Raw genomic sequence first — 23,556 nt, forward strand, 5'->3', positions numbered from 1 at the left:
TATGTCAGGAATAAAAGGATGACTAGGGTAGGTATTGGTCCAGTCAAGGATAGTAGTGGGAAATTGTGTGTGGCGGCGGAGGAGATTGGTGAGACACTAAATCAATACTTTTCGTCAGTATTCACTCAGGAACAGGACACTGTTGCTGATGTGAATATTGAGTCACAAGTGATTAGAATGGATGGCATTGAGGTACGTAGGGAAGAGGTCTGGGGAATACTGGAAAGGATGAAAATAGATAAGTCCCCTGGGCCTGATGGCATTTATCTTAGGATCCTCTGGGAAGCTAGGGAGGAGATAGCGGAGCCATTGGCCTTGATTTTTATGTCGTCGTTGTCTACGGGAATAGTGCCAGAAGACTGGAGGATAGCGAATGTGGTCCCCTTGTTCAAGAAGGGGAGCAGGGATAGCCCGAGTGACTATAGGCCAGTGAGTCTCACTTTTGTTGTGGGCAAAGTCTGAGAGAGAATTGTAAGGGATAGGATTTAATGAACATCTGGATAGGAATAATGTGATCAAGGATAGTCAGCAAGGTTTTGTGAAGGGCAGGTCGTGCCTCACAAACCTTACTGAATTCTTTGAGAAGGTGACCAAGGAAGTGGATGAGGGTAAAGCAGTAGATGTGGTGTATATGGATTTTAGCAAGGCGTTCGATAAGGTATCCCATGGCAGGCTAATGCAAAAACTACGGAGGTATGGCATTGAGGGTGCATTAGAGGTTTGGATTAGGAATTAGCTGGCTGGAAGGAGACAGAGGGTAGTAGTTGATGGTATAGTTCATCTTGGAGCGCAGTTACTCGCGGTGTTCCAGAAAGATCTGTTTTGGGACCATTGCTGTTTGTCATTTTTATAAATGACCTGGAGGAGGGGCTTGAAGGCTGCGTGAGCAAGTTTGCGGATGACACGAAAGTCTGTGGAGTTGTGGACAGCGAAGGCTGATGTGGCACTTTGGTAGGAGTAACAAGATGATGGATTACTGGGCTAATGGTAGACTACTTGGTAGTGTGGATAAGCAGAGGGATCTTGGCGTCCATGTACACAGATCTTTGAAAGTTGCCACCCAGGTAAATAGTGCAGTGAAGAAGGCATATGGTGCACTGGGCTTTGTTGGTAGAGGAATTGAGTTCCGGAGTCCTGAGGTCATGTTGCAGTGGTATAAGACTCTGGTGTGGCCTCATCTGGAGTATTGTGTGCAGTTTTGGTCGCCATACTATAGGAAGGATGTGGAGGCATTGGAAAGAGTGCAGAGGAGGTTTACCAGGATGTTGCCTGGCATGGTAGGAAGATCATATGAGGAAAGGCTGAGGCACTTGGGACTTTTCTCACTGGAGAAAAGAAGGTTTGGGGAGATTTGATAGAGGTGTACAAGATGATTAGGGGTTTAGATAGGGTTGACAGTGAGAACCTTTTTCCACGTATGGAGTCAGCTGTTACTAGGGGACACAGCTTTCAATTAAGGGGTGGTAGGTATAGGACAGATGTTAGGGGTAGATTTTTTATGCAGCGGGTTGTGAATTCATGAAATGCCCTGCCAGTAGCAGTGGTGGACTCTCCCTCTTTATGGTCATTTAAGCAGGCACTGGACAAGCATATGGAGGTTATTGGGCTAGTGTAGGTTAGGTAGGCTTCGGTCGGCGCAACATCGAGGGCCGAAGGGCCTGGACTGCGCTGTATTTTTCTATGTTCTATGTTCTCATAAGGGTATTTGCTTCTCCAGAGTGTGACAGTCACTGAATAAATTTGAGGTGGTAGACAATTTTTTAGTCAGTAATGGTTTCAAGACAGTGGGCAGGACTGTGGAGTTGAGGCCGGATGCAATCAGCCACAATCCTGTTTAAGTGAATCACCCATCTTTCCTCCTAAACTAATCAGGACCCTCATTCTCTTAAAGTTCTCGGGACTTTCCGACTCTGCCCGGTATTCCCAAGGGATAGCCCGGAATTGGAGGTAGCCGATCCCGGCCTCAAGGCAGCGTTGAGCTAGCACACGGCCCACAGTCTCGGCTGCAGTGACGTCCCGGGTGCTGTATAGGTGCTTCTTGATGGACCACTCTTGGGTCGAAGCTGAGATGACCACCTCGCCCTGACTGCTTTCTATCTCCACACAGGCTGTGACGTGCCTCTGGCTCTTCCTGAAACGCAACCTGGCATCAAGCAGTAGAGAGACAGAAAAATCAATGACAAAGGAAATGAGAGATATCAGCAGCAAATCATTCTGTGAGGCACCACTTACCACAACTGCACTCCCCTACTCCAGCTCCAACACACTGGTATGCTTCCAAAAAAAATGTGGAAAACTTGCCCGAACGTGTCGAAATCAAATCAATGGTACAATCAAGACAAGTTCAGCGAATGGGCAAATGCAATTTGGTTTAATATATTTCAACGAGAGGTCCGGTAGCAAAAACAGGAAAAAAAATGAATGTTGATCAACTGAGAAAGGAGACGTTACAAGAGCAGGGTGTCCCTCATACACGCAAGTCTTTGAAAGTCAGCGTTGCCGGAGCAGCAGGCAGTGAAGGTACGTTGGCTTTGATGGTGAGAGGATTGGATTACAGGAGCAGAGATGCCTTTCTACAATTGTACAGTGTGAGTCCATACCGTGGTGAATTGCGTGCAGTTTTGGGTTTCTTATCTGAGGAAGTACACAGGGTAGGACTAAGGAGGAATGCCTCCATCTACAGAGTGGAGAGCTTGTGGAAGTCTCTGCAGCAAAAAAAAACATTACATGAGGCTAAAACATCACATAGACAGAGTCAAAGGCATATACAGCACGGAAATAGACCCTTCGGTCCAACTCATCCAAGCCTATCAGATTAATCTAATCCCATTTGCCAGTCTTTAGCCCATATGCCTCTAACTCCTTCCTATTCATATACCTATCCAAATGCATTTTAAATGTTGTAATTGTACCAGCCTCCACCACTTCCTCTGGCAGCTCATTCGATACACATACCACCCTCTGCATGAAAAAAGTTGCCCCTTAGGTTCCTTTTAAATCTTTTCCCTTTCCTCTAGTTTTGGACTTCCCTACCCTGAGAAAACACCCAGGCTATTCACCCTATCCATACCCCTCTTGATTTTAGAAACCTCCATATGTGTCAACCCTCCGCTCCAGGGAAAAAACATTCCTAACTCTTGTAAATCTTTTCTGCACCCTTCAACTTGAACAGCATCTTCCCGACTGCAGGGGGACCAGAATTGAACGCAGTATTCCAGAACTGGCCGAACCAATATCCTGTCCAGTCACAGCATGACATCCCAATACTCAATGCACTGACCAATAAAGGCAAGTGTATTAAATGCCTTCTTCACTACTTTATCTACTTGTGACTCCACTTTCAAGGAACTGAGTGAATCTGCACCCCCAGAACTTTGTTCAGCAACACTGCAAAGACTCTATCCTTAAGTGTCCAAGTCCTGTCCTAATTTGCCTGACCAAAAATGTAGTACCTCACATTTATCTAAACTAAATTCCATCTACCACTATTCAGTTCATTTGCCCAACTGATCAAGGTCCTGTTGTACTCTGGAGAAAGTGAGGACGGCAGATGCTGGAGATCAGAGTCAAGAGTGTGGTGCTGGAAAAGCACAGCAGGTCAGGCAGCATCCGCGGAGCAGGAGAATCAACTTTTTGAGCATAAGCTCTTCATCAGGAATGAGGCTTGTGGGTCGGGGCTGAGAGATAAATGGGAGAGGGGCTGGGGTTGGGAGGAGGTAGCTGGAAAAACGATAGGTGGATGAAGTTGAGGGAGGTGATAGGTTAGAGGGGGCAGTGATGGACGGTCCGGAGGGTGGTGCTGAGTTAGAGCCTTGGGACTGGGACTGGGACTGGGACTGGGTTGGGCGTGGGGGGGTGGGGAGGGAGGCACGGATGAGGAAACTGTTGAAATCCATGTTTATCCCGTGTGGTTGCAGGGTCCCAAGGCAGAATGAGGCATTCCTCCTCTAGGCTCTTGAGTCGTGTTTGGACAAATAAGCAGAAAAATAGCCACTAGGATACATGAACAACTAGCCACAAAAAGACACGACTCATTCTCACTAGTATCCTTACATACAGATGAGGAAGGACACCACTTCGACTGGGACAACACATCCATCCTAGGACAAGCCAAACAGAGACACGCATGAGAATTCCTAGAAGCATGGCATTCCAACCGGAACTCTATCAACACACACATTGACTTGGACCCCATTTACCATCCCCTGAGGAAAAAAACAGGAAATTACATCACCACCCCAAGGAAACTTGAAGACATAAATAGAAAGCGGGACGTAACACCAGCACTTCACCAGACGCTCATTGATGATGTTACCCAGTATGGTGTCAGAATATCTGAAAACAAACCTTCCAGCTCAGCGAGCAAACTTACATCCAGAACCTCAACCTGAGCTACAAATATTCTCAAACTCACCTACTGACCATTCCTCCCCTACTTCCATCCAAATCATTTATATAAATGACAAAAAGCAATGGAGCCAGCTGATTCTTGCAGTACACTTCGGATCACAGGCCTCCAATCTGAATAACAACCCTCCAGCACCATCCTCTGTGTCTTCAAGCCAATTTTGTATCCAATTGGCTAGCTTTTCCTGGCTTCCATGTGATCTAACCATGCGAACCTGTCTACCATGCAGAACCTTGGCGAATGCCTTGCTTAAATCTGTATAGATAACATCTGCCTTCTTCAATCGTCTTTGTCACTTCATCAAAAACTCAATTAAGTTGGTGAGATACCATTTCTCATGCACAAAACCATGTTGACTATCCCTAATAAGTCCTTGGCTTTCCAAATGCACATAGATCCTATCCCTCACAATCCCCTCCAACAACTTACCCACCACTGACATCAGTTCCCTTGCTTTTGCTTACCACCTTTCTTAAATAAAGACACCACATTAGCCACCCTCCAATCTACTGGCACTTCATTCGTGGCTATCGATGATACAAATATATCAGCAAGGGACCCAAAAATCACTTCCCATACTTCTGAGGCGTTAGATAAAGTCCTTGGGATTACAGGAATGAAATGGGATCAGGGAACCGGGTTGGCTGATCAGCCATGATCACATGGATTGTTAAAAGGGGTAAACAGCCTCCTCCTTTGCTTATACTGTATGTTTCTATGAACCCTGTGTGACCTTATTTCTAAGTCAATGAATGTGAACATGGCGCGACAGCTAGCAATTTGGAAAACAAGTAGTCCTTTGACCTTTTTATGAGTAGTAGTGAGTCCAGCCGATAAACTGTCGTCCATTTTCTTCCACGCAATTTTGGTGAGATGGAATATTCCATCTAGTTTTGACATTCCTGATAAAGGGCTTACCCCCGGAACGTCGACTCTCCTGCTCCTCGGATGCTGCATGACCTGCCATGTTTTTCCAGCGCCACACTTTTCGACTCTAGTTTTGAGGCACAGTCTCAGAATAATAGGGAAGCATGAGGAGGAATTTCTTCTCTCAGAGGGGAGTGAATCTGCGGAACTCTTGACCACAGAGGGCGGTCGAGGCTGAGTCATTAATTATATTGAAGGCTGCGATGAGATTTTTAATCTGGAAGGGATCAAAGATTATAAAGAAAGACAGGAGAGTGGAGTTGATAATTGCCAAATCAGCCATGACCCCATCGGACAAAAGAGTACATTCAATTGGCTGACCTCTGTTCCAACATCATATGGACTGTCAGGTAGATACTGCGGTTACTCAGGGAACACAGCAACTAACGTGCAGACAGCAAGAACTGACTAACAGCACTGTGATATCGGGCTGATTGCCTGTTTTCACCAACTGGACACAAGTTTTAAAGATTCAGATTGGCATTCACAGTGCTTCTTCCAAGGACGTCACGAAATCTTTAATATGGACTTCAGACAGCAATCAGCCAGTTAGATGTCACAGAGGGACACAGTCTGGCACTCCCTCAGCACTGACCCTCCAACAGTGTGCTACTCCAGTACAACAGTTCTCACATCAGCCCAGATACCAGTGGTTAGATTTCTGCTCTCCCATCTAACCCAGAATCTCGGAAGTCTGAGACAAGAGGACTATTCACTGAAGAATTTTCACATTCACTCGGTCAGAGGCAGAACTCAGTGACAAAGAGCTGACAGCCACTGGCAATGGAAACGGGAAATTGGCAGAAACTGACACAGCAGTGAACCTGCACAGTTACTGCCTTTGCTGTTTGAATTCGTGAATCACTGGACATTGGAATACATCTGGGAAAACAAACAAGTGAAATTCACAACTAATCTTGGAGGAACCTGTTTGGGAGAGGGGACAGCACAGAAACAGGTACGTGGATATTTTAAGCATGGCCTTACAGTAAATCTGCAGTTGTGAGTAGAGTTGGTGTTTTATTATGTTTTTTTGAGATATGTCTCTTGATTAAACTTAAAATATAAGCCATAAGTATTAATTTAACCTGGTGCAGTGTTTTGTAGAGGAATAAGACAGTGCTATTTTCTGTGTCTGTCGACTAAAAGCAAAAATGGCCTTTAGTAGAGTGATATGCTCTTCTTGTCGGATGTAGGAGTTCAGGGAGAGTTTAAGGGTTACTGAGGACTATATCTGCAATATATGCCGTTGATTACGAATCCTTTCAAATTGAATGGATCGGTTGGAGAGACAGTTCGAGGCAATGAGGAATTTACAAGAGCAGGGAGACATGATGGATGGCAGTTATAGGAAGAGGGAAAAGATGCAGATACAGTCACATAGATTGGTTAACTCCAGGAAAGGTAAGAGAGGTAGACAGTTAGTGCAGGAGTCTTCTGTGGCTATCCCCATTTCAAATAAGTATGCTGTTTTGGAACATGTGGGGTTGATGGATTCTCAGGGAAACGTATCAAACAGCCAAGATTCTGGTATTGAGACCAGTTCTAATGCAATCACAGGTACATCAGGTTCCAAGAGATCGATTGAATTTGAGGACTGTCTAGAATTTGAGGACAGATGGTCCTGTGGCCAGCAGCATAAAATCAGAATGGTGTGTTGCATTCCTGGTGCCAGAGTCAAGGATGTCTCAGAGGGGATGCAGAATGTTCTCAAGTGGAAGAGGGGCCAGCAGGAGGTCATTGGAACCAATGACATAGGAAGGGAAAAGGTTGAGATTCTGAAAGGAGATTACAGGGAGTTAGGCAGGAATTTAAAAAGGAGGCCCATGAGAGTACTAATATCTGGATTACTCCTGGTGCTATGAGCTAGTGAGGGCAGGAATAGGAGGACAGAACAGATGAATGCATGGCTGAGGAGCAGGTGCACGGGAGAAGGATTCAAAATTTTGGATCATTGGAAGCTCTTTTGGGGTAGAGGTGACCTGCACAAGAAGGATGGATTGTACCTAAATTGGAAGAGGACTAATATACTGGCAGGGAGATTTGTTAGAGCTGCTTGGGAGGATTTAAACTAGTATGTTGGGGGTGTGGGACCCAGGGAGATAGTGAGGAAAGAGATCAATCTGAGACTGGTACAGTTGAGAACAAAGGTGAGTCAAACAGTAAGGGCAGGCAGGAACAAAGCAGAGAACAGAGTAGGACTGATAAATTAAACTGCATTTATTTCAATGCAAGAGGCCTAACAGGGAAGGCAGATGAACTGAGGGCATGGTTAGGAACGTGGGACTGGGATAAATTAACAATTAGATACACATAGCTCAGGGATGGACAGAACTGGCAGCTTAATGTTCCAGGATACAAATGCTAGGAAGGATAGAAAGGGAGGCAACAGAGGAGGGGGAGTGGCGTTTTTGATAAGGGATAGCATTACTGCTGTACTGAGGGAGGATATTCCCGAAAATACATCCAGGGAAGTTATTTGGGTGGAACTAAAATAAGAAAGGGCTTGTTGTGCTTGTATTAGAGACTCCCTCATAGCCAGAGGGAAATTGAGAAACAAATTTGTAAGGAGATCTCAGAACTAGAGCATCTAAGCTTAGGGTGAGAGGGGAAGACATAAAAGAGACCTAAGTGGCAACTTTTTCACACAGAGGGTGGTGCATGTATGAAATGAGCTGCCAGAGGAAGTGGTGGAGGCTGGTACAATTCCAACGCCTGTCCCGGATACCACACCCCGCCCGGAGACCGAGCCCCGTCGTCCCGTGACACCTTGAACTGGTCACTAGCCCCGCCCCTGACCGCTAAGCCGGAAGCTGGCCTTCACGGCAATGACGGAACCGTCGCAGTGGGCGGGGCTTCCATTCGTATCCTTCATTTGATTGGCGTTTGGATGAAGTCCCATCTCCAATCCACACACCATCCCCTTCCCTCACAACTATCCTCCAATCTGTCCCCATTCCACACATCATCCTCAATCTCTCATAACTGGCCTCATCCCCTGCTGTTATTAGACTGCTGCAAGGACCCCTCTCAGTTAAAATAATGTTGATATTGCTGTTGTTGAAACTGCTTTGTGCACCTTCTGTGCAGTGTAACGTGTATGCCTGGCTCTGCCCAGACACCCTCTGATCTATATGTCCTTGCTTGTTATGATCTGCTTGTTCTGCTCACAAAACAAAGCTGCACTTAGATTACGACAAAAAATACTGCAGGAGGCTGGAGGACACAGCAAGCAAGGCAGCATCAGGAGGTCTTGAAGAAGAGTTATACCCGAAACATCGACATCTCCACCTCCTGATGCTGCCTGGCTTGCTGTGTTCTTCGAGCCTCCTGCTTGTTTATTTCACTCTACTTGGGTACACGTGACTACAATAAATCAAGATGTGGAGGCACATTCTCTCCCAGTCAGGGAACACTTCAGCAGTCAGGGACATCCGGCCTCAGATCTTCAGGGGACTGTCCTCCAAGGCCGACTTCGGGATACACAACATTGCACTGTGGCCGGTCAGAGGCTCATATAAGTTTGGTACCCATGAAGATAGCTTCAACCAGGATTTTGGGTTCATGCCACACTACAGGGGACCGCACTACACAATACCCACACACTGTTACATACTCACATGGACCCTATCATACACACACATACACCACCCACACTCACACCCATGTACACACTCTCTCACAGGCTTATTCTCCGTCATACTCATGCACACACTCTACCAAGAATGCACACACGCAAACACACCTTCTCACAAGCATTAACACTTACATGCACACACTCACAGTCTTTACCCATATAAAATCATTCAGAGTCTCTGAGACTTACATGCACGCACACACTCATATAAGTCTATGGGGTGATTTTGCGTTTACAGTATTGTAATTGCAGATAGATTCTATTTTGTTCAAAAAGCACACAATTTGCAAGCAGTCAATGCAAGCAGTCAATCCATGTAACATTTTACAAATTGCTACTTTGGAAATAGAACCAGTCTGGCTCAAGATTAAGATACAGACAGGCTCTAACTTCACACAGTTAATGCATTGTCTGAGCTGAAATGTCATCTCTTTTCTAATAAAGCCTGAAGTTATCTCAAGCATGTGACTTGAAAGAAGTTCTGGGATTTATATATTAATGAACTGAAACCTGCAGCCCATTCTAAAAGATGAAAGACTTAACAGCAATCTAGGTTTGTTCAACATATCATTTCAGTTGCATGACACTGTGATCTTTTTCTATAAAGTCTGTGTCTTATAGTCCTGCTCCACAGCTCCCTCATGAAGGAGCAGTGCTGTGAATGCTGGTACTTCCAAATAAACCTGTTGGACTACGACCTGGTGCCGTGTGATTTTTAACAATCTCCATCCCCTGTCTTCATCCTCCACACTATCACATATTTCATATCGACCCCATCCCTACACTGTTCCAAACCTCCAACACCATCCTCATTCCACACACCATGTCCATCATTACTCTCACTTTCCCACACCATTTCTCTCATCCCATTGGACAATCTCCACGTCAAGCAACACATTCATCCCAACTATTAGCCCCCATCGAATTGGCCATTCCCCTCATCCAAGGTAACTGTCTATAATTTTCAGTGAGGCCCCACATCATCTATCTACTCAGCATTGTGTTCTGGCTCAGATTCCTCAACTTCTCCTCATATGACAACCCAGAACCATTCTTGTAGACCTTCTCTGGCACTTCCTTGGGTAACACATCCCTCCTTTGACACAGGGCTCATAGCTGCTCAGAATGTAGAAAATGCCGTCTGACCAGAACTTTGTACAGCCTCAACAGTTCACTTCTGCTCTTGTATTCTAGTCCATTCAAAACAAATGCAAACATTGCATTTGCCTTCCTAACTGTTCACTGAATCCACTTGATACCTCAAAAGATTTCTGAATTAAAACTCTGAAATACAGTATCCACATCCTTCATCCTGTGTCCTACTGCCCACCTCACCATCACTGCTATGTTATTGGCGAGTTTCCATGATCATCACCAAACCTCCTCTGCACTATCTCCCACATCCTATTGGCCATTCCCAGAATCCAACATTACTGGCATCCCAATGGTCAGTTACCATGGCCATCATAGCACTCCATACCTAACCCACCATCACTCTATTATTACTCTGACAGCTCACCATTGTTGCAAGCCCAGTCACTCATCTCCGGAGGCAGCATCATTCTGTCTTCTGTGATGATACTATGGCTTTATGCATTGTATTATGACATGGTGGTGAACTCCTCTGTTAATTAAACGAAACACCCAAAAAAGTTCACCTCACCTCATAATCTGTTAAAATATGAGTAATAGAGAACATCCAAATTCCACTATTTAGAGAAAATAACATTAATTTATTCCTTATCTCTAAAGGTGAACATTAAACAACAATTCACAACTCTAAGCTCCTTCCTCCCTCTCTTAACTGCTTATTGTCTGCCTACAATTCTGTAACAATGAACTCTTCCAATAAAAAAAATATTAATATTACATCAATTTAGTTTCAAAACCATATAGTGGCAGTCGTCTCCGGTGTCTGTTTTCTTTTGGCTGAAGATCTCTCTGGGTTGCTTTCTGCCTTTTAATGTGAAGATATTTCATGTGAAGAAGATACCTCTGACAGAGAGTGTTTTTGAATGGCAGTCTTTCTTGATAGCAGTTACTCTCTCAATAACAGTTGCTCTGTCAGACTTTCTAAAAGCCGGCTTTTTTTTAATACCCCAACATCAGATCGTCTCACTGGTTGTATGTTTGCAAAAACAATAAATACAAACGCGATTGGTTTTTAGTATCCTGGGGCATAATTCAAAATGATTGGTTAAGTTTGAATTCTTGTCAAAGCAGCAACCAACTCATGTATCCATTTCACAGCCAAATTATACATATTTTGAAATTTCCAATACTCTCTGAAACTGTCATCTAGTCACCACTGGTGCGTGTCAGCTCTCAGTTCAGAACAGCATTTACTCTGTCTTAAACTTCAACTTCATAACACCTCCCCCCCCGTTAAGAAAAAGATGGACCATCATAATGAAACAACTGCTTCATCTTTTTTCTAATTCTTAAATCCTATTACAATAAAATACATAAGACATTAATTTAAGATCATATTAAATTTCTGCACACATATACATAACATAAGGTATCTGTCCAATCTTAGTTGTAATTTATCTGTTGAATTCACAATAACACGTGCTGTCAGATGAAATTCCTTGATGGCCTTTGTCTTTGCGATCCTTGAGGTCAACCTTCCATGACAGATTTTATGCCCCAAAAGCATCACCTCGGTTTTCGCAAATACTGTTTTCTTAACATTTATTACGGTTTTATTTCTCTTAATTGTTCAAAGAGCTCTGCCAACTGTACCATGTGATCTTTCCATGACTCACTAAACATCAATATATCATCCAGATAAACTGCACAGTTTGTTAACTCAGCCACGACTCTGTTCATAAATCTTTGGGATGTGGCTGGTGTGTTCTTCATTCCACTTTGAATTGATATAGCCCATTTGGAATGACAAACGCAGAAACCTCTTTCACTTTCTCTGATAAAGGTACCTGTCAATAACCACACAGTAAGTCCAACTTTCTGATGTAACTAGTTTATCCAACCTTCACCCTACAGTCCTCCAATCTTGTATGATTGTTGTCTGATTTTGTTCCGGCATTGATCTTCCAATAGTCCACACAAAACCATTGAGTCTTGTCAGGTTTGGGAACTATCACGATCGGCGAACTCCACTTGCTCTGACTCAGTTCGAAGATATCTCCGTTAAGCATCACATCCACTTCCTTCTGGACCTGTGTGGCTTTGAAATGAAGAAGTCTGCAGGGGTGTTATTTTATGCATCAGCATTCCCGACTTCCAGCTCATGCACAACAGTATTAGTCCTCCTCATCTTATTCCTGTATATGTTGTCATGCTGCTGCACCAATCATTTCAACTGGATTCTTTGCTCCTGAGACAGAGAGTTCATTAACCTATCCCACTCCTCAAGGACTTCCTCACTGAGACAATGAAATGTCCCCCCTACCTCCACGTGGATTGGATTCCCAGAGGCGGAGTGTGAGGAGCGTTTAGAGACAGCCTGCAAAACCTCGCTCCTGTAGGAGCCCAAGGGTCTCGCGTGTTGGGGAAATGGCTCAATCATAATATAGGAGGCCTGCGGAGGCTCTCTCTGTGGATAGGCACCGTTTCGCTGAGTACCTGAGGGTAGTGCATGGGTGGACTGCTACAAGAGGGGCTGTGATCCAATAATCCCTTGTCCAATGTCCCTGCTCTCTGTGTCCCCTGCATTGATCGGTATTCCTGCCCCGACATTACTGTGCCTGGCTACGACTTCCTCCCAGTCTAATGGTTCCTCTGTTTTTGCCGTTTTTGTTTTCTAAGAAAACTCTTGAGGAGTTTTATAAACTGAAAGAACTGCAGAATTATGTGGGGTATGGATAGGATAAATAGACAAAGTCTTTTCCCTGGGGTCGGGGAGTCCAGAACTCGAGGGCATAGGTTTAGTGTGAGAGGCGAAAAATATAAAAGCGACCAAAGGGTCAACGCTTTCATCCAGAGGGTGGTACGTGTGTGGAATGAGCTGCCAGAGGAAGTGGCGGAGGCTGGTACAATTGCAACATTTTCGAGGCATTTGGATGGGTATATGAATAGGAAGGGTTTGGAAGGATATGGGCCGGGTGCTGGCAGGTGGGACTAGATTGGGTTGGGATATCAGGTCGGCATGGGCAGGTTGGACCGAAGGGTCAGTTTCCGAGCTGTACATCTCTATCTCGATGACTATGACAACGCTGTAAATCAGAAACCAAACCCAAAGTCGGTGGTAAAGCTGTATGAAGAGAAATCAGAGTTGACGTTTCGGTCCGGTGAACCTTTCTGAGAACTTCACAAGTTTTAATTGTGTGATCGTTCCAGGGTTGCCCAGGGATTTTCGTGCTATTTTTGTTATTGATTGATTTCAGATGATGACAAATCCGAAATGCTGCTTTGTGTGTATTAAAAAGTGAGGCGGGGCATCAGGAGACCGATCCACTCAGTAAAACTCGGTCTTTGATGACTTCTCAATTCTAATATTTCACTGCAAAATTTCCAACAAAACAACAACGAAATTTAGAGTCAAGAACTATTATGGCACTTCAGCTGATTTCTAGAACGCCTGTGGTTGTATCGGTGGTGCTATAGTGGTGAGCATAGCTGCCTTCCACGCAGTTAACTCGGGTGCGATTCCCGGCCGTCGCAAGCTGTGCATTTTAACACCACTCCACAACCAAAAGAGCCGATCGATTCAGTGGTAATGAAACACCTCCGTCTGCACATCACATTGAGTCTGCCAGACCTCTGGAGTGCAGACACAACTTTGAAGTTGAGGATGTCCCCAGGAGGATTAAGGAGTCAAGTCGATCACGGTTCAAAGACATTGGAGTCATGGCAGAATTCCTTCGTTATCCATCTTATTTCGAAAGAAATGTTTGCGGATTTCACTCATTTCAACATTACTCTCATTTTGTTTTTTGTCAACTACAGCATAATATCAAGTGAAATGTGGGTGGACAGTTCACAAATATCCAAACAACGTTATTTCTCATATCGAATCGGTAATGTTATTGTTTTAGGTGCAGGTCAGAAATAGGAGGAGTGGACACCAGCTGCTTTTATATTTCCAGTATGAGAAAATGATTCGATAAAACTCTGAGAGATGATAGAAGTGACCACACAGTGAGTGAAAGTTTAATCCAGGATAAAGATAAAAATCACACAACACCAGATTACAGTCCAACAGCTTTATTTGGAAGCACTAGTTTTAGGAGTGCTCCGAAAGCGACTTGGACGATAACCTGGTATTGTGTGATTTTGAACTTTGTCCTCCCCAGTCCACCACAGGCCTCTCCACGTCATCATCCGAGATAGTCATCATGGATTTGTTAAGGGAAGGTAGTGTCTGATGAAGGTGACTGATTTTCTTTGAAGGATAAAGAATGGATGGAGTGTTTCCGATGTAGATCAACCTGATGATAAGAAGGACCATAAGACGCAGTATTTATAGCAAAAGGATTACAGTTTCATGCAGCTGAAATGATATATTAAACACATTTAGGTTCAGCCTTTCATCTTTTATAATGGGTTTACTAGTTTCCGTTCTTTCATATAAGAACCTCAGAACCTTTTTAAAGTTACGTTGTCGAGATAACATCAGTTTTTCTAACAAGAGATGTCATCTCAGCTCAGCTGGGGTATCAGTTTGTGAGAAGGTGCGTGAGTGGTTGTGAATGTGGAAGTGTGTGAGTGAGTTTATGAGAGAGAGCTTGTGTTTGAGAGAGGTTATATACATGAGTGTGTGGGTTGGCAGGAGTGTGCTTTTGTGTGTGTGCGTGTACTTGTGAGTGTCGGTGAAATAGTATACAGTGCAGTGTTGTCACGTGTCGTGTGACATGAACCAAAGTGCCCAGTTAAGGTTATCCCCATGGGTACCGAACTTGACTATCAGCCTCTGCTTGGCTACTTTGCATTGTTGCCTGTCCCATAGTCTGCCTTGGAGGATGGTCACCCAGGGGTCCGAGACGGAAAGGCACAAAGCGCTGAAGTGCTCTCCGACTGGGAGGCTAGAACCAGTCTGACTCAAGATTGGGACACAGACAGACTTTAACCTCACACCTTTAATGCATTGTCTGAGCTGAGATGGCATCTCTTGTTGGACAACCTGAAGTGATCTCGACAATGTAACTTTAAAAAGGTTCTGAGGTTCTCATATTAAAGCACGGAAACTGGCAAACCCATTATCAAAGATGAAAGGCTTAAACTAAGTGTGTTTAATATATCATTTCAGCTGCATGAAACTGTAATCCTTTTGCGATAAATACTGTGTCTTATGCTCCTTATCATCAGGTTGATCTACATCGGAAAAACTCCATCCATTCTTTATCCTTCAAAGAAAATCAGTCACCTTCATTAGACACTACCTTCCCTTAACAAATCCATGATGACTATCTCGGATGATGACGTGGAGGAGCCTGTGGTGGACTGGGGAGGACAAAGTTCAAAATCACACAATACCAGGTTATCTTCCAAGTAGCTTTCGGAGCACTCCTAAAACTAGTGCTTCCAAATAAAGCTGTTGTACTGTAATCTAGTGTTGTGTGATTTTTAACTTTATCCTGGATTAAACGTTCACTCACTGTGTGGTCATTTCTATCATCTCTCAGAGTTTTATCGAGTCATTTACTCATACTGGAAATATGAAGCAGCTAGTCTCCACTCCTCCTATTTCTGACCTGCACCTAAAACAATAACATTACCGATTCGATATGATAAATAACGTTGTTTGGATATTTGTGAACTGTCCACCCACATTTCACTTGATATTATGCTGTAGTTGACAAAAATCAAAACGAGAGTAATGTTGAAATGAGTGAAATCCGGAAACATTTCTTTCGAAGTAAGATGGAAAACCAAGGAATTCTGCCATGCCTCGAGTTTATTTGAACCGTGATCGAATTGACTCCTTTATCCTCCTGGCAAATCCTCAACTTCAAAGTTGTGTCTGCACTCCAGAGGTCTGGCAGACTCAATGTGATGTGCAGACGGAGGTGTTTCATTCCCACTGAAATGATCGGCTCTTTTGGTTGTGGAGTGGTGTTAAAATGCACAGATTGCGATGTCGTGGAATTGAACCCGTGTCAACAGCTTGGAAGGAAGCTATGCTCACCACGACACTACCATCCCCACATCCAAGGGTGCCCTGGAAATCAGCTGATGTGCAATAATAGTTCTTGACTCTAAATTTCGTTGTTGTTTTGTTGGAAATTTTGCAGTGAAATATTAGAATTGAGAATTCATAAAAGACCGAGTTTTACTGAGTGGATCGGTCTCCTGATGCCCCGCCTCACTTTTTAATACACACAAAGGAGCATTTCGGATTTCTCATCATCTGAAATCAATCAATAACAAAAAGAGCACGAAAATCCCAGGGCAACCCTGGAACGATCACACAAATAAAACTTGTGAAGTTCTCACAAATGTTCACCGGACTGAAACGTGAACTCTGATTTCTCTTCATACAGCTTTACCACCGACTTCGGGTTTGGTTTCTGACTTACAGCGTCCGTAGTTCTTTCGGGTGTTAAAACTTGTGAAGGGTGTTTGGAAGACAAAAGGATCTGTCAGACTGAGGCCACGCTGCAGTAATTGTGGAGAGTAGGGGATTCCGGGTAACAGTTCCGGAAACAGAACCCTCTCGAGGAATATGTCTTAATTTGAAGTTCGATCCCGTTGATAGATTTGCAGGTTTCTCTTTTACTTTGTAGAAGAGGGGGAGGTGTCAGTCAGCAGTAAGGGGTTTTCACGGGAGGTGCATGATTTGGAGATTCCAGTGTTGGACTGGGGTATACAAAGTTAAAAATCACACAACACCAGGTTATAGTCCAATAGGTTTAATTGGAAGCACTAGCTTTCGGAGCGCTGCTCCTTCATCAGGTGGTTGTCCAAAATCTAGAGCTTCCAATTAAATCTGTTGGACGATAACCTGGTGTTGTGTGATGTTTAAGTTAGAGTCATAGAGTCGTAGAGATGTATTGAATGGAAACAGACCGTTTGGTCCAACATGTCCATGCCGACCAGATATCCCAACCCAATCTCGTCCCACTTGCCAGCACCCGGCCCATATCCCACCAAACCCTTCCTATTCATATACCCACCAAAATGCCTCTTAAATTTTGCAATTGTACTAGTGTCCACCACATCCTCTGGCAGTTCATTCCATACACGTACCACCCTCTGTGTAAAATGTTGCCCCTTCAGTCTCTTTTATATGTTTCCCCTGTCACCCTAAACCTATGCCTTCTACTTCTGGTCTCCTCGACCCCAGGGAGCAGACTTTGTCTATTTATCCTATCCATGCCCCTCATAATTTTATACACGTCAATAAGGTCACCCCTCAGCCTCCGATGCTCCAGGGAAAACAGCCCCAGCCTGTTCAGCCTTTCCCTGTAGCTCTGATCTTCCAACCCTGGCAACATCCTTGTAAATCTTTTCTGAACCCTTTCAAGTTTCACAAAATCTTTCTGAAAGGAAGGAGACCAGAATTGCACGCAATATTCCAACAGCCGCAACATGACCTCCCAACTCCTGTACTCAATACTCTGACCAATAAAGGAAAGCATACAAAACGCCTTTTTTGCTATCCTGTCTCCCTGCGACTCCACTTTTAAGGAGCTATGAACCTGCACTCCAAGGTCTCTTTGTTCAACAACACTCTCTAGGACCTTACATTTAAGTGTATAAGTCCTGCTAAGATTTGCTTTCCGAAAATGCCGCACCTCACATTTTTCTGAATTAAACTCTATCTGCCACTTCTCAGTCCATTGGCCCATCTGGTCCAGATCCTGTTGTAATCTGAGGTAACCCTCTTTGCTGTCAACTACATCTCCAATTTTGGTGTCATCCACAAACTTACTAATTGTCCCTCTTATGCTCACATCCAAATCATTTATGTAAATGACAAAAAGTCGTGGACCCAGCACCGATCCTTGAGGCACTCCACTGGTCACAGGCCTCCTGTCTAAAAAATAACCACCCAACGCCACCCTCTGTCTTCTACCCTTGAGCCAGTTCTGTATCCAAATGGCTAGTTCTCCCTGTATTCCATGTGAGCTAAAGTTGCTAACCTTTCTCCCATGTGGAACCTTGTCGAACTTAAACATCACACAATATAGATTACATCTCCCACTCTGTCCTCGTCAATCCTCTTTTTTACTGCTTCAAAAAAACTCAATCAAGTTTGCCTGACTTGATTTCTCACACACAAAGCCTTGTTGACTATCCCTAATCAGTCCTTGCCTTTCCAAATACATGTACATCCTGTCCCTCAGGATTCCCTCCAACAACTTGCCCACCACCGAGGTCAGGCTCACCGGTCTATAGTTCCCTGGCTTGTCTTCACCACCCTTCTTCAACAGTGACACCACGTTTGCCTATCTCCAGTCTTCCGGCATCTTACCTGTGACTATCGATGATACAACTATCTCGGCAAGAAACCCAGCAATCACTTCTCTAGCTTCCCACACAGTTCTCGTGTACACCTGATCAGGTCCTAGGGATGTATCCACCTTTAACCGTTTCAAGACATCCAGCACTTCCTCCTCTGTAATCTCAACATTTCGCAAGATGTCACCATTTATTTCCCTACAGTCTATGTTTGTTTTTATCTTATTAAACAATACGCAGTTTGCAAAAGAATTAACATAAACAGCTGCACACAGAGAAACAGCAATTTTACGAGGGAAAGGAGTAGCAAAGCCAGGCCCCAACCCTACCAGTTCAACCAGTTTTCAGGGAAATGAGGACAAACCTCAAATCCCACTTTCAATCATTACAAAACACTACCAATAATATTTGTGCATACAAGACAATCCAATTACGTTTTAAAAAATGTATACAATATAGACCACAAGCAGCCCACCACTCCCTCCCACCTTCTGGCCACTCGAAAGGCAGCCTGCCCCTACACCCCTTCCAGTTCTCGGCCTACCTCATGCCCCTTCCAGCTCTCAGTCCACCCTGACACCCTTTCCGGCCTCCTCTAGGACAGCGCACCCTGGTTTGTTCTCCTTGTATCGGACGGTTCAAGTTAGAAATAAGGAGTGGAGCCCACCTGCTATTATATTTCCTGTGGTGAGAAAATGATTGGAAAATCTCTGAGCTACAATAGAAATGATCAAATAGAGTGTGAAATTTTAATCCAGGAGAGTCAGCATGGACTCGTTAAGAGAAGATCGTGGCTGATGAACTTAACTGATTATCTTTGAAGGAACAAGATTATTAATTGAGATAGCATTTGTGATGTAGTTCAAACGGATCACAGAAATAGTGGTATATGTTCTTGCCTGAAATAGCTCAGATGTGAGAACGTTAGCCTGAAGATCTGACCTGGTGTTGGACAAGAGTTGATTTGGTTTTTACTGACACAATGACAATGCTTCTTTCTTTGCTATAAACTGTCTCTAGTTCCATGACCCCATGTAACAGTGTGGTAGCAAGGTAAAGTAACAGGTTAGATTGTTAATGACACCAAAGTGAACGGTAATGATGGACTCATATTTGCATGATTGGAAAGTTGGTTTCGAAACAGAGGAACAAGGACGGGCTGTTTTGCCCCTGGAGCATATTCCACCATTCAAAAGCCAGATCCATGGCCTAACTCCATATGCCTTGAGCCTATATTCCTTGAAACCCTTCCTTCTAAAAATGTTTATCTCAGATTTCAATTTAACAATTGAATGAGGAACAACCACCCATTTGAGGAAGAGAATTCAATTCTCCTGAAGTCTTGTGTGACTAAGTGCTTACCACCGTCCCTCGTGAATGGCCTGGCCCTAATTCTTACACTATGCCCCTGTTTCTAGAATCTATAACCAGTGGCAAAAATTATCTCTATCAACTCTGTCTTTCCCTGTTAATTTGCTGAAGAGCTCAATTAACTCACTCCTGAACCATCTAAATTCTGGAGAATAAAAGCCTAATTTGATTAAATTGATTGCATATCTTGACCCCTGAATCCCAAGTATCATCTTTGTAAATCTGTGTTGAGCTCCCACCAGAGCTAAAACAGTCTTCCTAATGTATGATGCCCAGCTCTGCTCACAGGACTCTAAGTGGGATCTAACTAGGATTTTACATACCATATGTATCCCCTTACTCCAGCTTTTTAGATTTGAAGGCCAGCATTCCATTAGCTGCCTTGATTATTTTCTGAAACGGAACCTCAAAATCTTGTTGGACGTTCACTGTATTAAACAAATTGCCTTCTAAAAATAATCCTAATCTATCCTTGTTCGAACCAAATGGGTAATTTCACATTTTTTGCATTGAAATCAATCAGTCTCAGCTTTGCCCATTCACCTCATGTATTAATATTATGCTGCAATTTGATTACACTTGCTCCAATTTTGCCCAATTTTGTGTCTTCAGCAACATTGGATATTTGATTTTTGGTACCATTACCAAAGTGTTAATGAAATGGCGAATAATTGAGGGCCCCACCACAGATCCCTTTGCGACATCACTAGCCACAACCTTCCAGTTTGATTACTTACCGAATATTCTGACTCCTTGTTTGCTGCGACAACATAGAGCAGACGAGCTGAGGCTGATAGCCAAGTTGGGTACCCATGGGGATGACCTCAACTCGGACCTGGGGTTCATGTCACACTGCAGGTGACCCCAGTGCGCTATAAATCCTTACACAAGCACACACACACACACGTACATACACACACTCACACAGATCCTCTCTCATACGTACGCTCTGTCTCATTCACACTCTCTCTGTCTCTCTCTCTTTCTCTCTCTTTCCCTCACCTGCTCGCACACACACATATAAGTCTCTGGTGTGAATTTGCATTTGTAAAATTGTATTTGGAAATACATTCTATTTTTGCTCAAAAAGCACACAGTCTGCAGGCAGTCAATCCATTTGACATTTTATAAATTCCTACTTTGAAAATAGAACCAGTCTGACTCAAGATTGGAATACAGACAAACTCTAACCTCACACCTTTAATGCATTATCTGAGCTGAGATATCACCTTTTTAAAAATAAAACCTTAGTCATCTCGAGAATGTGACTTAAATGAAGTTCTGGGATTTACATATTAATGAACCGAAATCTGCAAGATGAAAAATTTAACAGCAATCTAGGTTTGCTCAATATGTCGTATCAGTTGCATGATACGATGATCTTTTGCTATAAATTCTCAGTCTTATGATCCTGCCCCACTAGCTACCTGATGATGGAGCGGCGCTCCGAAAGCTAGTGCCTCCAAATAAACTTGTTGGACTATAACCTGGTGTGATGTAATTTTTAAACATTGTCTACCCTAGTCCAACACAGGCACCTCCTCATCAGTCTTAAAGTCATTATAGAAAAGGATAGAACAGATCTGAAAGTTAAAATTTTAAATTGGGGGAAGGCCAATTTTGATGGTATGAGGCAAGAACTTTCAAAAGTTGATTAGGTGGCGGATATTTGTTGATAGAGGGACGGCAGGAAAATGGGAAGACTTCAAAAATGAGATAATGATAGTCCAGAGACAGTGTGTACCTGTTAGAGTGAAAGACAAGGTTGGCAGGTGTCAGGAACACTGGACTGAGGTTTTAGTTCAGAAAAAGAAGGAAGCATATGGCCGGAGAAATCCAATGAATCCCTAGAAGGGTATAAAGGCAGTAGGAGTATACTTAAGAGGGAAATCAGGAGCGCAAAAAGGGGACATGGGATAGTTTTGTCAAATAGGGTTAAGGAGAATCAAAAAGGGATTCTACAAATACATTAAGGACAAAAGGGTAACTAGGGAGAGAATAGGGTCCCTTAAAGATCAGCAAGGCAGCCTTTGTGTGGAGCTGCAGGAGATGGGGAGATACTAAACACATACTTTGCATCAGAATGACAATCACGATCTAGTTCATATTAACTTCCAGCCCATTTTATTGATAAGTCGATTGTTGATTTTCTTTTGAAGCCTATACTGGAACTAAATATAAACAAATTGGTCTGTTACTGAATGAAAAACAAAAAAAAAAACCTGTTGGAGACCAGAACCAATCAGGATACACAATATTCTGCAGAAACTCATCATTTCTGGCAACATCTTTTGAGTGAGAGAAATGTGATAAATGTCACAAATGTGAGGAAGTTAGAAAGCCAGAAAAGAAGGAGTTCCATTTTTACTTCTTTTTCCTGACATTCTGGGAACTCAAGGGTTAAGCATTCCACTGCTGGCTGACTCCCGGAGGAACGAATCCTCTGGAGCCATACATGTGGATTTCACTTCCAGCCTCAGGCAAAGGTGTTTGTCTTCCCTGGATAAGACTGATAGCCTTGGCCATAACCTTATTAACTGCCTCCTGTTCCCATTATCATGTTTCGCCTACCTATTAACATAGGTGTGTGAATCCAACAATGAGAACAAAGCAAAATCCTTCTGTCTAAATCTCTTCCCATCAACATATGCTGATGAAGAATACAATAACCAGTCCCTGGAAACCATTCGCTCGTTATCACAGGAAATTGGCAATCACTGGACATTGTACTATTCCTATAAAATATCCTGCCTCCGTATGTGGAGCAGAGATTCGTTACAAAGTACCACCACAAGTAGCGACACGACTTCTTTTGTGTCACTGAGAATCTCTCACTGTCTGTCTGATAATAAAGCATCTCCCTTTGTATGGAAACTTGTGTCGTCCAGATTTGTAGAAAAACTGGATTACTTGCAGTGTGGAAACAGGCCCTTCGGCCCAATAAATCCACACCGACCATCGACCCACCCCCCTACATTTACCCCTTCACCATGGGCAGTTTAGCACAGCTCATTCACCTGACCTGCACATTTTTTTCGGGAGTGGGAGGAAACTGCTCCAAACCCACACAGACACAGGGAAAATGTGCAAACGATACACAGAGTCACCTGACACAGGAATTGAACCTGAGTCTCTAGCATTGTGAAGCAGCAGTGTTAAACACTGTGCCACCATGCCAGCCAACAAGCTTTCAACAAATACTTCAACAAATCCGACTGTTAACTCCGTTTCTCCACACTCAAACAAGTAAACAGACACAGACATGCAAACTCCCTCACACTCACAGAATCACACACACCCAAACTCTGTCACACACACCCATACACTCAGACACTCACAGACAATAATACACTCACACGTACTCATTCATGCTTAAGCAAACGCACATGTATACACACAAATTCAAGCTTGCATTCACGCAGGCAGATGCACTCCCGTGCTCGCTTGTGGCTCAGTGGTTCCGACTGCTGCCTCATAGCACCAGTGTTCCGCGTTCGATCCCAGGCTTGGACAACTGTCTGCGTGGAGTTTGCGCATTCTCCCTATGTCTGTGTGGGTTTGATCTGGTTTTCTCCCACAATCCAAAGATGTGGTGGTCAGGTGAATTGGCCGTGCTAAATTGACCATAGTGTTAGGTGAGTTTGTCAGAGGAGGGTGGGTTACTCTTCAGAGGGTTGGTGTGGACTTGTTGGGCCAAATCGCCTGTTTCCACACTGTAGGGAATCTAATCTAAACACGTGCATGGAGTTGCACAATCAAAAAAGCACACATGCTAACAAACTCACTCACATGTACAGTAGCACAAACGCGTAATCAAGAATTGGCACACAGCATGTCTCACACAGTT

The 23,556-nt window shown here is 43.7% G+C and overlaps 1 protein-coding gene across 1 annotated transcript in view; it reads right to left on the minus strand.

The window, feature by feature from the left end:
* Positions 1–1,772: 1,772 nt before the first annotated feature.
* Positions 1,773–23,556, minus strand: part of LOC140485960 (large ribosomal subunit protein uL18m-like) — an 86,731-nt gene continuing 64,947 nt past the window's right edge. Inside the window, exon 2 of the mRNA XM_072584402.1 lies at positions 1,773–2,143. Coding sequence (XP_072440503.1) covers positions 1,819–2,143 — 325 coding nt within the window. The 3' untranslated portion in view covers positions 1,773–1,818. The remainder of the gene's footprint in view (positions 2,144–23,556) is intronic.

This window comes from Chiloscyllium punctatum, chromosome 15, assembly GCF_047496795.1.
Source record: "Chiloscyllium punctatum isolate Juve2018m chromosome 15, sChiPun1.3, whole genome shotgun sequence".
NCBI lineage: Eukaryota > Metazoa > Chordata > Chondrichthyes > Orectolobiformes > Hemiscylliidae > Chiloscyllium > Chiloscyllium punctatum.